Genomic DNA, 13,480 nt, shown 5'->3' on the forward strand with positions numbered 1-13,480 from the left:
ATGCATTCGACAGTCACATTACTAATTAGCAGACACGAACCTACTCTCCTTCCTAACCTAAGACACGTCTTATTGAATCCCTATTAATGACTACAACATCAAGGTGTTCTGTATTAACACAAGCAAAGTTGAACGTAACAAGTTCTTACTTGGGATCACATACACAAATCAGCGGGACTTCTGCTAGTCAGAATATATATAACGTTGAACTTATTCAACACGAACTAATGGAGTCCAGTCGAGCTGACAACTTCTGGAAAAGCACAGAGTTAACTATTTAAGGAGAAGTTATGTACCCAGCACATGACTCACTGAGGAAAAAATGAAAGCCATTTCATGTGACAGAAATCTTGAGTAATGATAGGGCCACCTTCTTTAGCCTCCTCTTCTCACACCTATTGCTTCATGAACTTGGAACCAAACCCTAACCACACTGCACCACTGCACGCTGCAGAGGCTCTATTTGTAGGAGCACGCGCAGAAGGGAGCTCTCCTCAGGCTTTAGGTAACAAACTGGAGAGCAAGGCAGCAGAGAGAGCGATTAGAGCCCAAGTTTCCTGCCCCCCGCCCGAAGAGGTTAGCACACACATTTGCATACGATACTGTGTACTTGGGCTTAAGGAAACAATACAAGGATAACAACCAAATTTCAAAACCAAAACAGAAACATCAAAGCAGGTAAACCTCTCAGATCCTACAAGATTTGGGTAGGAAAAAAGTTCTATGCTCAAGCAGAAAGAAAAAAAAAGATTAACACAGGCTTATATAGATGCGTAGGTCTTTACAAACTTAATAAATCACAGGGCTTGAAAAGGCCTGGTTTTTGTGGACCATGAAGTTTGTTACAGTTAAAAAATATTGTGAATAAGTGGAATCTGGGTAGATGGGAACATATGTATGTATTTGAGTAACCAACTCATCTAGTTTGCCCGGGACTTTCCCAGTTTTACTCAAGCCTGGGCAAACTGGACAGCTGGTCACCCTAATGTGCACACAGGGCAGATACACTAATGAGGACAGGAGTCTAGGCTGCAATAATAAAGCGGTGGCTTCAGCAACTTAACCCAAAGGTGCCCCCCTCCTGTGTGCGCCGTATCTAATCTGGGGACTGGAGGCAAGAAGCCTGTGCCCTACAGTGACTCAGCAGCCCCGCCTGAGGGTGGCGGTGCTCTCCGGAGACTGCATCCTCAGGAACACCCCTTCCCCTTGAATCAGCCTACACACACCACAGGCAAGGGAAGCACGGGGAGAAGGCACACTGGCCCTTAAATGCCACAGCCTGGCAGTGACACAGGCCCCGACACCCGAGTTTCACTGGCTGGGACCAGTCTCATGGCCCTGCTTAGATGCAATTTCCTTCATGCCTCAGATAGAAAGGGAAGCAGGTCTGGGGAATCATCAGGAACCACTGTCACAGGAAATCCAGAAAAACATCCACTTCTGCTTCACTGACTATGCAAAAGCCTGTGACTGTGTGGATCATAAGAAACTGGAAAATTCTTAAAGAGATGGGAATACCAGACCACCTTACCTGCCTCCTGAGAAATCTGTATGTAGGTCAAGAAGCAACAGTTAGAACTGGACATGAAACAACAGATGGGTTCAAAATTGGGAAAGGAGTACAACAAGGCTGAATATTGTCACCTGCTTATTTAATATATGCAGAGTAATTCAAGCGAAATCCTGGGCTGGATAAATCACAGGCTGGAATCAAGATTGCTGCGCGAAACATCAACAACCTCAGATATGCAGATAACACCACCCTAAAGGCAAAAAGTATACGAACTAAAGTCTCTTGATGAGGATGAAAGAGGAGAGTGAAAAAGCTGGCTTAAAACTCAAAAACCAAGATCATGGCATCTGGTCCCACCACTTCATGGCAAACAGATAGGGAAAAGTGGAAACACTGACAGATTTTATTTTCTTGGGCTCCAAAATCACTTCGGACAGTGCTGCAGCCATGAAATTAAAGATGCTTGCTCCTTGGAAGGAAAGCTATGACAAACCTAGACAGCGTATTAAAAACCAGAGACATCACTTTACCAACGAAGTTTTGTTGAGTCAAAGCTATTGTTTTTCCAGTAGTCATGTACGGATGTGAAAGCTGGACCATAAAGAAAGCTGAGTGCTTAAGAATGGATGCTTTTGAACTGTGGTGCTGGAGAAGACTCTTGAGAGTCCCTTGGATCAAACCAGTCAATCCTAAAGGATATCAACCCTGAATATTCATTGCAAGGACTGATGCTGAAGCTCCAATACTTTGGCCACCTGATATAAAGAGCCGACTCACTGGAAAAGACTGTGATGCTGGGAAAGACTGAGGGAATGAGGAGAAGATGAGTTAACAGATGATGAGATGGTTAGATGGCATCCCTGACTCAACAGACATGAGTTTGAGCAGCTCCGGGAGGTAGTGAAGGACAGGAAAGCCTAGTGTGCTGAGGTCCACGGGCCTGCAGAGTCAGACACGACTTAGCACCGGAACAACGGTCACGGGGCAACTCAGCTCAAGTGAAAAACTAACAGGACTAAGAATGGCTCACGGACAGTCTAAAGCAACAGCAGCCAGGAGACGCAACAGGTAATGGGGTCTTCTGTGGGGGAGACTGAGGGAAAAAGAGCACCTGTGGGTTCCTGCTGTGAGAGGTAATGTAAGGAAGGGCAGCGTGCTTGTGGCCTTCAAATTACATGATGGAGAACACAGGAAAAGAAGGAGAAAAGTCAGGAGACATTTCTTTCAAATCCTGAGGCAGGATTTAAAGGAAAATGGGAGAATCGTCACAAAACTGTAACGGTTAATAATAGTAGACAAAGAAAGAGGGAAAGAAAGAGGAAGGAAGCAGAGATGAGAGTTAAAGGATGACTCTAATGTTTCAAGCCTGGAGAGCAGGTGGTTAAGACTCTGCATTTCCAATGCAGGGGTGTGGGTTCAATTCCTGATCTGGGAACTGAGATCCCACCTGCCGCATAGCATGGCCAAAAGAAAGGAAGCAATTATCTGAAAAAAGACCAATTAGTCTGTCTGGGACTTACTCACTTGGCTGAATCTGGGGTGCTGAGGTCAACACTGAAAAATTACTATCCCTGCTATGCTAACTGAGATTCTACTGACAATGACCTCAATCAGGTGTTACATGAAACAAGGGATGGCTTTCACGGCACGTAAACTGGAGGGGTGGGCGGCTGGGAGGGGTGGGCTGCAGGAGCCCCAGCGTCCCTGTGTGTGCCCAGCATGACAACTGAAGGCGAACGTCCTCTGATCGAGCCCTCTCCACGGCTGGCAATGAAATAACTAGGCAGGTGCAGCGGCCACATGACTGCTCGCTCCTTTTTGGTTCTGCAGTTTGACTCTGGACAATTTACAAAGGTAAATAACCGTTAGAGGAGGGGGGAAGCAACATGCAGAACGGCTCTTCACTACCCTCTCTACAAATCATGTGCTGAAAAAAAAAATAAATCATGTGCTGAGTTACCAGACCCACTGCAGGTTGAGCACATGCAGACAGATGGCAGATGCCACCCAGCACCCGTGTACAGGGCGTGTGCCTGCCAAGAGTCAGGTATCGTTCTCCCAGCCTATTTATTATATTGGGAATACTGGGACTTCCTGGCAGTCCAGTGCTTAGGACTCTGCACTTTCAATTTGAGGTCGGCAGGGTGGGGGCAGGTAGATCCAATATAACCAGTAAACCAGTATACAGTATAACCAGTAAAGTTATACTGGTCACTGAAATGATGCAATTGACTGAAAATTACAGATATCACTGAAGTATGATATGTAGTGAGGCTTGCTAAAAGCGAAATTATGTTTTGTGAAGCTGCTTTTGAAAATACGACCTCAAGTTAGGTGTGAGAGAAACAACTGTAAAAGATCAGAGGGGAAAAAATCATGAAAATCTAGAACGTCTCTTCACTGAAACTACAAGTGCTTCTGCGCGCTTTCTCCACTTTAAGCATAAATTTTAAAGTGCACGTAACAGGTACGGAAGTACAGCCTATGGAGAAAGAGGACCTGGAATTCCAACCAGCAGACTCATATTCAGAAGAAAACTGCCTTACCACACAGCAAAATTACCAAGTAAATGTACATTTATTAACATTTTAATTGCAATTTCTTATAACCACCACTTTGTTTAGAATTCCTTCTTGCCTTGACTTCTTCAGTAAAAGCCCTACTACCAGTGTGAGGGACCTGGATAAAAGGGGTCCTATGGTAAACCAAAAACTGTGTCGCAGTCTATCAATGTTTGAAAACATGGAAACATTCAGACATGCAATAATGGAGACACAATACAGAAACATGTAAACATGATAAAATGGTGGGGAAAAAGATCACCATAATCACTGTAACCACTTATCACAACTATTTGAAAACTTTGCAGTAGTGCTCACTCGTGTCCACTTTTTGTGACCCCATAGACGGCAGCCCGCCAGGCTCCTCCGTCCATGGGATTCTCCAGGCAAGAACACTGGAGTGGGTTGCCATTTCCTTCTCCAGGGATCTTCCTGATCCAGGGGTCAAACCCGTGTCTCTCTAATCTCCTGCATGGCAGGCGGGTTCCTCACTACTAGTGCCACCTGGGAAGCTCTTAACAACTATGTGAACACTGAGCAATATCGGAAGACAACACAAAGTAAGACAGCTGCTGAGTTTGGTGAAATAATAAATTAAATACTTGAAATATTATTTAAATATTTAAGCAATAAATAAAATTTTAGTAGGAAAAAAATTTTCTTTTATGGTGTCTTCGAAGCTATTTTGATATAATTTTGTGTAAACAGCTACTGAGCTCAGTGAATTCAAAATATGATTCAATGTTTAAAACACAACACACCCTCGAATTATATGTCAGCATTTACAAGCTCTGTTAAGACATCTCTGGTCATCCCTATAGTTGGAATGGCTACAGGAGCCCATCTTTTCTGAATCACAACAGGAAACTTTCTTGAGCTAAAATAGCAGCAGATAAGAACTACCTCCAGAGCTACAGTAAAATCTGTGATGAGAATATTTAAGAAGATGATGTTATATATTAATGAGGAAGACTAGTTCAGACTCTAATAAGCTTTGTCTGCCAAGTTAAAATATACACAACTCCACAATACAAAGAATTGTGCTAAAAACTCTCTAAGCCTGAGAGATTAATCCCGTTTAAATCTAACATCCTCACTACTATATAAAGAATAGATAAAGAAGGACCTGCTGTACAGCACAGAGAACTATGCTCAGTATTTTGTAACAACCTAGAAGATGGAAGAGTCTGAAAAAGAACTGACATGTGTCTATAACCGAATCACTGCTGCACACCTGAAGCTAACACAGCACTGTAAATAAACTACACTTCGATCAAAAAAACTTAATATCCTTGAAGAAACATAATTCTAAGAGCTTGTTATAAACTTCAAAAATAATTATTTAATTCTAATCTATATCCTGTTAAGTAGGAAATCTCTAAAGGCAGATGTAGTTCTATTTATTACATGTATTTAGTATGTTTTTTACCTCTACGAATGGCAGTCATTCAAAATATTGAGCTCGTGGGCCTCCCCTGGTGGTCCAGGGGTTAAGAATCCATGCTTCCACTGCAAGGGGCACAGGTTCAATCCCTGGTTAGGGAACTAAGATCTCTTAAACCAAGCGGTGCAACCAAAAAAAAAAATCAAGTTGTTAAAAAAAAATTAAAAGTCATGCTTCTGGGAATGGATCAGGGGTTGGGAAGGGACAGAGTGAAGGGTTAGTCTTTAAGAGCTGACAGCATTATTCAGACTCACAGCCACGGCTATACAGTGCTGAGACCCACATTTTGGTACACATTAATTATTACTACTTAATTCAACCACAAGCCAAAGACGATACCTTGGGGTGAGGAAGCAGGCTGCTCCTGCAGCTTCTCCTGAGAGAGGAGTCCCAAGTAGCTGAGAACCACGTACTTCGTTTCATAGTGAAATCCTAGAGGCACGGTAGTTGAGGACGCCATGGGGGTGGCCGGCAGAGCTCCGAAAATGTCTACTTACAGATGTACAAAACCTAAAACCAGAAGAGTATTTTTTTAGGGTACAGTTCATTACACGCCAGGATGTCCCGGGTGGCCCATGGCTGGGAATCCACCTTGCAACACAGGGGACTTGGTTCCATCCCGGGCGGGGAACTAAGAGGCCACATGCCTCAGGGGCAACTGAGCTCACAACACAACTAGAGCCCAACTCCAGAGTCCCTGCGCTGTACCGGAATATCCTGAGTGCCGCAACTGAGACGTGATGCAGTCAAGTAAACACAGAGTTTCTTTTTTAAAGTTTGCTACATGCCAATACATTCTCCCATTAACTCCAATCATTCAACTAATACCAAAATAAACATTCCTCAGACTTATCCTTGGTAATCTTTAAAAAACGTAACTTCAGTTTACTTACAGTAGGAATGCATGTATTCAGATTTCAGGTCAAAAGCACACTTCCCTTTCTATCTCCCCCAGTTACCCTACTTTCACCTGTGTGGCAAGAACAGCAGCTCTGCCCTCTCTTTATGCTGCACCACGCCCCCAGCCAGTACGTCTCATTCTTCTACTATTAAAGCCTTCATATTCCAGCAGGGTCCATGGTGCACAGCTGCAGGTGACATCTCTCGTTTCCTCCACAGCTTCGTGTGCCATACAACTAGTCTGAGCCCGAGCAGTGAGAGAAGCAGCTGTGTGTGCAGTGGGGTGGTGGCGGGTCCTCTCCTTGCAGACTTCCTCTCACCTCCTCTCTGGACTTGAAATGTGACGATGGCAGACACCTCCAGGGGGCAGCACAAGACAGGAGAGACCTGGGCCCCTGAATGACGCTGCAGAGCACAGCCGCTCTGCCCACTTTTACTGCCCGCCTCTGAACTCTTCCTCAAGTCAATTTTATTCTGATTCTCTTCAGGAGGTACTTTAACTTGTACCCTAATCAGTGCGAGTCCAACTCCACTTCTCCACCTGGACCCAACTGTTTTACCTACCACGTACCCCTGTTTTAAAGACCTATTCTTTTGGCAACTTTCAAATATATCATGCAGAATTATATATACTATGTTCACCAGGCTGTAAGTTACAAACTCAGGATTTATTTATATCGTAATCAGTTTGTATCTTTTAACTCCTACTATGTATCTTAATAGTCACTGCAAACCAAAGTGTTTTATTAAGGTTTCCAAATAATTGTTTTCTACTTAAAGCAATGATACAGACTATTTTAAGATCTTAAGAAATATCTGATAAAAGAAAAACATTCAGATAACCCACAACAGGAAAAAGAGACAGGGAATGTTGACAAAATATAAGATCTGTACTGCTGCTGCTGCTAAGTTGCTTCAGTCGTGTCCAACTCTGTGTGACCCCATAGACGGCAGCCCACCAGGCTCCCCGGTCCCTGGGATTCTCCAGGCAAGAACACTGGAGTGGGTTGCCATTTCCTACTCCAATGGATGAAAGTGAAAAGTGAAAGTGAAGTCGCTCAGTCTGTCCAACTCTTCGCGACCCCATGGATTGTAGCCCACCAGGCTCCTCCATCCATGGGATTTTCCAGGCAAGAGTACTGGAGTGGGGTGCCATTGTACTAAACTAAGATAAATGAATAAACAACGAAACAAAGTATGGAGAATTTGAAATACACAGAATAAAAGGATGACTATATAAAGAGATTAAAAAGAATGAACATAAAAGTCTGGTTTCAAGGGGAGAAAGGAGTCTGAGAACAGAGACAAAAGGTCTGACAATTCTTGAATTTTGTCACAATGAAAGAGACTTAAGCATGCTTACATTCAGTGAAAGCCAATTAGAAATAAAAAGAGAGCAAGGAATAAATTAGTAAGTAAAGTTCCGAAAGAGAGGAGAACAGAGGAAATCAATAACAAAATGTAACCTTTGAAAAGTCTCAGTTGTTTTTGTTAAGAGGAAAAAAGAAGTACTCATCTTCTGAATAATGCTTTAAATTTAAAAATAAATGAATTTTCTAGAATTTGTTATAATCAAATTTCTTGTATTTATCCAGGCACCCCAATGCAGCACTATTTACAATAACCAAGCCACGGAAGCAACCTAATGTCCACTGACAGAGGAATGGATAAAAATGATGTGGTGTTTACACAGACACACACACACACGTGTGCATGCATGGACTGGAATATTACTCAGCCATAAAAAAGAATGAAATAATGCCATTTGCAGCAACACAGATGCACCTACAGATTACTACACTAAGTGAAATAATTCAGAAAGAGGAAGACTAATGGCATATGACATTACACGTGGAATCTAAAATATGACACAAATGAGCTCGTCTACGAAACAGAAACAGGCTGGCAGTGGCCGAGGGGCGGAGGGAGGGGCGGACTGGATCGGGACTGTGGGGTTTGCAGATGCGAACTACGCTATAATGGATCAACAACAAGGTCCTAGTGTACAGCGCGAGGAAGCATGTTCCCCGTGATAAATCACGATGGAAAAGAATGTGTACGTGTGCACAGCAATCACTCTGATGTACAGCAGAAATTACCGCATAGAACACCTGACTGGTTCAGTTGGGAAAAGAGTACAAGGCTGTATATTGTCACCCTGCTTACTTAACTTCTATGCAGAGTACATCATGTGAAATGCCATGCTGGATGAATCACAAGCTGAAATCAGGATTGCTGGGAGAACTATCAACAACCTCAGATATGCATATACCACTCAAATAGAAGAACTGAAGAGGAATAAAGCCTTTTGATGGGAGTGAAAAAGGAGAGTGAAAAAGCTGGCTTAAAACTCAACATTCAAAAAACTAAGATCATGGCGTTTGGTCCCATCACTTCATGGCAAATGGAAGGGGGAAAAGTGAAAACAGATTTTATTTTCTGGGACTTCAAAATTACTTCGGACGGCGACTGCAGCCATGAAATTAAAAGACACTTGATCCTTGGAAGGAAAGCTATGATAAACCTAGACAGCATATTAAAAAGCAGAGACATCACTTTGCCGACAAAAGTCCATCTAGTCACAGCTATGTTTTTCCAGTAGTCATGATGGATGTGAAAGCTGGACCATAAACAAGGCTGAGCGCTGAAGAATTAATGCTTTCAAACTGTGGTGCTGGAGAAGACTCTTGAGAATCCCTTGGACTGCAAGGAGAACAAAGCAGTCAATTCTAAAGGAAATCAACCCTGAATATTCACTGGAAGGACTGATGCTGAAGCTCCAATACTTTGGCCACTTGATGCAAAGAGCCAATTCATTGGAAAAGACCCCGATGCTGGGAAAGATTGAAGGCAAAAGGAGAAGGGGGTGAAGGAGGATGAGATAGTTAGACAGCATCACCTATTCAACGAACATGAATTTGAGCTAACTCCAGGAGATAGTGAAGGACAGGAGCCTGGTGTGCTGCAGTCCATGAGGTCGAAAAGAGCTGGACTGACTTAGCTACTGAACAACAACAGAAATTCCACAATATTGGGAATTCCCTGGTGGTCCAGTGGTTAGGATTTGGAGCTTTCACTGCCCTGGCCCAGGTTCAATCCCTGGTTGGGGAACTAGATCCCACAAGCCACATGGTGTGGGAAGAAAAGAGAAAGAAATTAACACAACATTGTAAATCAACTATACTACAATAAAATGAATTCTTGGAAAAATTCCTTATATTTATCAGAAATCCACATCTCTGAAGACACTTTTAATTACACACCAGCCCAGACGCTACACACAAAGCATCTAGGATTTTTAATCTAGTGCTCTTCAAATTTCCTTGGAAATCCCAACTGCCTAACCATAAATGCCATAAAGCTGACCAGAGTTGGACATGACTTGGCGACTGAACAACGAATGCCATCTTAGTCATGATTTCATAATTCCCCACCTTCCAAACTCTGCATCCTGTTCACAGTGAAGTCCTCAGCTGTAGCGTACATGTCAGTAGCCATACACCCACACGGCTGATGAATGACTATTACACTTAACGATTCACACTAAGGAAGAAGACGGTCACACACATTTAAGTCATTTCAGTTTAGCACACAGTCTTTAAGCTTCACATGTGTCTCTGACGTCCTAAACACAGCACACCCACAGGTTAAAACATCCGTCCAGCTCCTCTAACTCTGCCTAAGCTGCCAGTTTCAGAGCAGTGGAGCAGCTCGTTCAGGTGATGGCGCAGGCAGACCTCAGAAACACGACTATGTGTCTACAACACGGGGAATACGGCCCATTTTTATAACAGCTGTAAATGGAGTAAACCTTTAAAACCTTGGAATCACTATGCTGTGTAACTGTAACATATAATATCGCACATCAACTTCAATTAAAAAGACACGCTATTTTATGTCCGGTGCACTTGTATTCAGTTACAATTTCTCAAAGGTACTGAGGACATGCCGAGTGCATACTCCACAGCCCCGCTGCTGGATGCTTTGGGAACAGGGCAGCCACTCCCTCTGCCACACTCTATGCAGACTGAAGTCAGCATGCCGAACCAAGGGCTCCCGCGTTTCTAACACATACCACAAATTTCCCTTGCACGAGACCTCCACTGCTGAAGGACTGTCACAGAAGATGTCACAGAAATCCTCCACACCGGAAGGAAAAAGTAGCAGTCTCAACTTTATTAATGGAGAGACAGAAGTAGACAATTTATCTGCCGAAAATCAGAAGAGCTGGTGAACAGCACAACCAGCTGGCGGAGAGCACTCTCCTCCGTTCTGACCTCGCAGGCCTGCTCCCTTCCAATACACACCCGGCAGCGGCAGCGTTTGGGCAGCGTTCGGGTGGGCGTGAGAGGACACAAAAGTGAAAACACTCCCACTGATGACAACGGGAAGAAACGGGAGAAAAACAAGGCAAGGTCCCAAATATCAGACGCCCATAGTACCGAAAGAAGCAATTTTGTCAATTTTGAGAATGGGGTGGTGGCGGGGAGGGAGAGGACAGGCTAAAGGAAAAGGAAACACGCTCTGAGCCCAGCAGCTAGTCTTCCTGGAAGCAGGGGCCACGCTCAGGTCCAGTCTGCTACTACCTCATCCACCAGGGGACGTTCCTGTCTGAGACAGCACAAGCCTCTTTCCAATGATGAGAAAGACACAGCCACTTTTACTCTTTACGTTCCATCTAGAACACCTAATTCAAATTAGGTGTAAGTATTCTTGGTGTCAAGAAATGATTAAACACAAGAATGATCTTCAATATAAAAACTCCTGTTTTTTGCACAATTCTAACAAGCTATTGAATACAGCTGTATTGCCCAGCCGTTTCTTTCTCTGCCTTACATCTTAAGTTTGCTCGTCTCTCAAGTTACAGGTAGCTGTCAGCCAGATGGATGGCCTGAGGAAGCTCAGGGTAACTTAATCCGTGTTTATACATAGGCAATCCACCTATGTTTATACATAGGTGGGTTTATACAGTGTCAAACCCACAATTTCACAATAAACAGTTTGCTTTCCCTAAAACTGGATTTCTACTATGAAGACCAGTGCAAATGCCAGGACAGCAGTGTAGGAATTGGGTATTTTGTATGAAGGGTAGCCAGAATGCCTACAGCAACCATTAGATTCTGCGTTAAAATCTTATGAAAAGCAAACCTGCAGCAACTCAGGTGTCTTGCAGTTGTTTCCCAACCTTGTCTCATCATGACCACCTTGGCTGCTATTACAGACAAACTTCTAACACCAACCTCAGAAATACTGACTTAGAATATCACACCTATATTGTATTTCTTAACCCCACAGAACCCTTAACACAAACACAATTACAATTTAACACGATGTATTATATTATTTTAGGAAGCTTTGTTTTTAAGACCATTTCCTCCCACCAAAATAAAATGGTAACCTTATTATATTGTTAAATACTCCCATATGGAGTTGAGTAGATCTATAATCTCAGTTTATAAAGAGAAATGTGAGAGTCCACAGACAGTTCAGTTACAAACGAAAACACTGCAGTTTTAAACATTAACAGACTTTCTGATTCCCAGACTCCAGTCCCATTGGTGGTTTGAGTAAAGACTTTTTTTTAAAGCTCCAGAAATGAACATGAACTCCAATAACTTCGTTTTTTTCTTTTTAACTTCATCTTTTTAATCCATACTTTATTAGTTCTTACAGAATTCCAGAACTTTCTCCCAAAGGAAAGTTACATAATCCTAATAAATATTGTGAAACTGCAGAAATTTCACTGGGTCCAACTGAGAAGCTCAACTACGCATTTCATTTTAAAATTCAGCAGACACTAAATTATTTTAGTGTACAACTGGAACACACCTAATTGAAGAGGCCAGTTCAATCCCGTGTTAAGAGCCATCCACAAACGTCTCCACGCAGCAGCTGGCAAACGAAGATAATGTGCTTACAGAGTAACGCCTCACTCTCTCTCCCCCCACAAACATGTAGTTTGACTTTCACAGTAAGTAATCAGGCTTCCCATGTATGCGGATAACGTGCATAAAAGGGAGAGGTAACTGTCAGCTTCTCTGCTCCACTCCTAAGTATATGACAGAGAAAAGAAAACACACACTCTCCTGGCAAAAACAAGTTCACATGAATGGTCACGGCAGCAGTATGTAACAGTCAAACTGTGGAAATAATTCCCCATTAACTGATGAATCTGTAAAATGTGGTCTATTCATACGCTGCATATTATGTGGCCATAAAAAGGAATGAATTGCCAATACCTGCTACAACATGGAAATAAAAAAAAAAAGCTAGTCACAAAACCCCACATATTGTATAATTCTGTTCCTATGAAATATCCAGAACTGGCAGATCTACAGAGACAACCTAAAACAGATCTGCCTGGGTAGGAGAGTGTGGGGATACAGAATGACTGCTGCCAGGTAGAGAGTTTCTCTTGTGGCTGCTAAAAACTGCAGTGATAGTTCTACAGTCCGTGACTACACACGTGAACGGCTTGATGGTACCTCAATAAAGCTGTTTTAAAAAAAAATCAGCTACTCTGAAAATAGCCCCCTCCCTTCAACCCTGTTAATACGTATTAATTAATAACTCTTGGTGAACACTCATGTGGAATAAGATATGCGTCAAAATCAAGTTTGAAAAACCACGATTTTAACTGTGGCAGGACCACAGTTAAAACTTGTTTTGCATGTCTAAAATGTTTCAGAAAAGAAACATATTCCTAAAACAATCATTATTATTGCAAATCACCCGTCCTAAAAGCTTAGCCGAATAAGATACGAAGTAAATGTTGAGTAACTGATGTGCACCTTTTCTTTACCAAACAGGTTGGACTCAACCACATGTATCCTTCAGCTGAACTCAGCTACGGGGATACAGGACGGCATAAGTAAATTCATCATTTGGGAAAGAAAAAAAAAAAACTGAGAATGGTACCTAACCAATCAGAGTAAAAGGATTTCAAAGTCCCTAACGGTCTATTATCAAGCGAAGCAAATTCCACAATGGTTTAAATATTTGCAATTTACGGTGTTTAAGTTTATCCAGCTGCGTATGTGAGGTATCAACAGTTCACTATCA

At 42.7% G+C, this 13,480-nt stretch overlaps 1 protein-coding gene across 8 annotated transcripts in view; it reads right to left on the minus strand.

Annotated features, from left to right (window-relative positions):
* The window catches only part of BCL2L13 (BCL2 like 13), a 50,561-nt gene that overhangs the window by 36,180 nt on the left and 901 nt on the right, over positions 1-13,480 (minus strand). For all 8 annotated transcript variants that reach the window (XR_011464340.1, XR_011464338.1, XR_011464339.1 and 5 more), the window contains exon 2: positions 5,858-6,028. Coding sequence is in view for 5 of the 8 variants with exons in the window: in XM_070371647.1 (XP_070227748.1) it covers positions 5,858-5,978 (121 nt within the window). In the remaining 3 variants the exon portion in view is untranslated. The remainder of the gene's footprint in view (positions 1-5,857; positions 6,029-13,480) is intronic.

The sequence above is a fragment of the Bos mutus genome, chromosome 5, assembly GCF_027580195.1.
Source record: "Bos mutus isolate GX-2022 chromosome 5, NWIPB_WYAK_1.1, whole genome shotgun sequence".
Taxonomy (NCBI): domain Eukaryota; kingdom Metazoa; phylum Chordata; class Mammalia; order Artiodactyla; family Bovidae; genus Bos; species Bos mutus.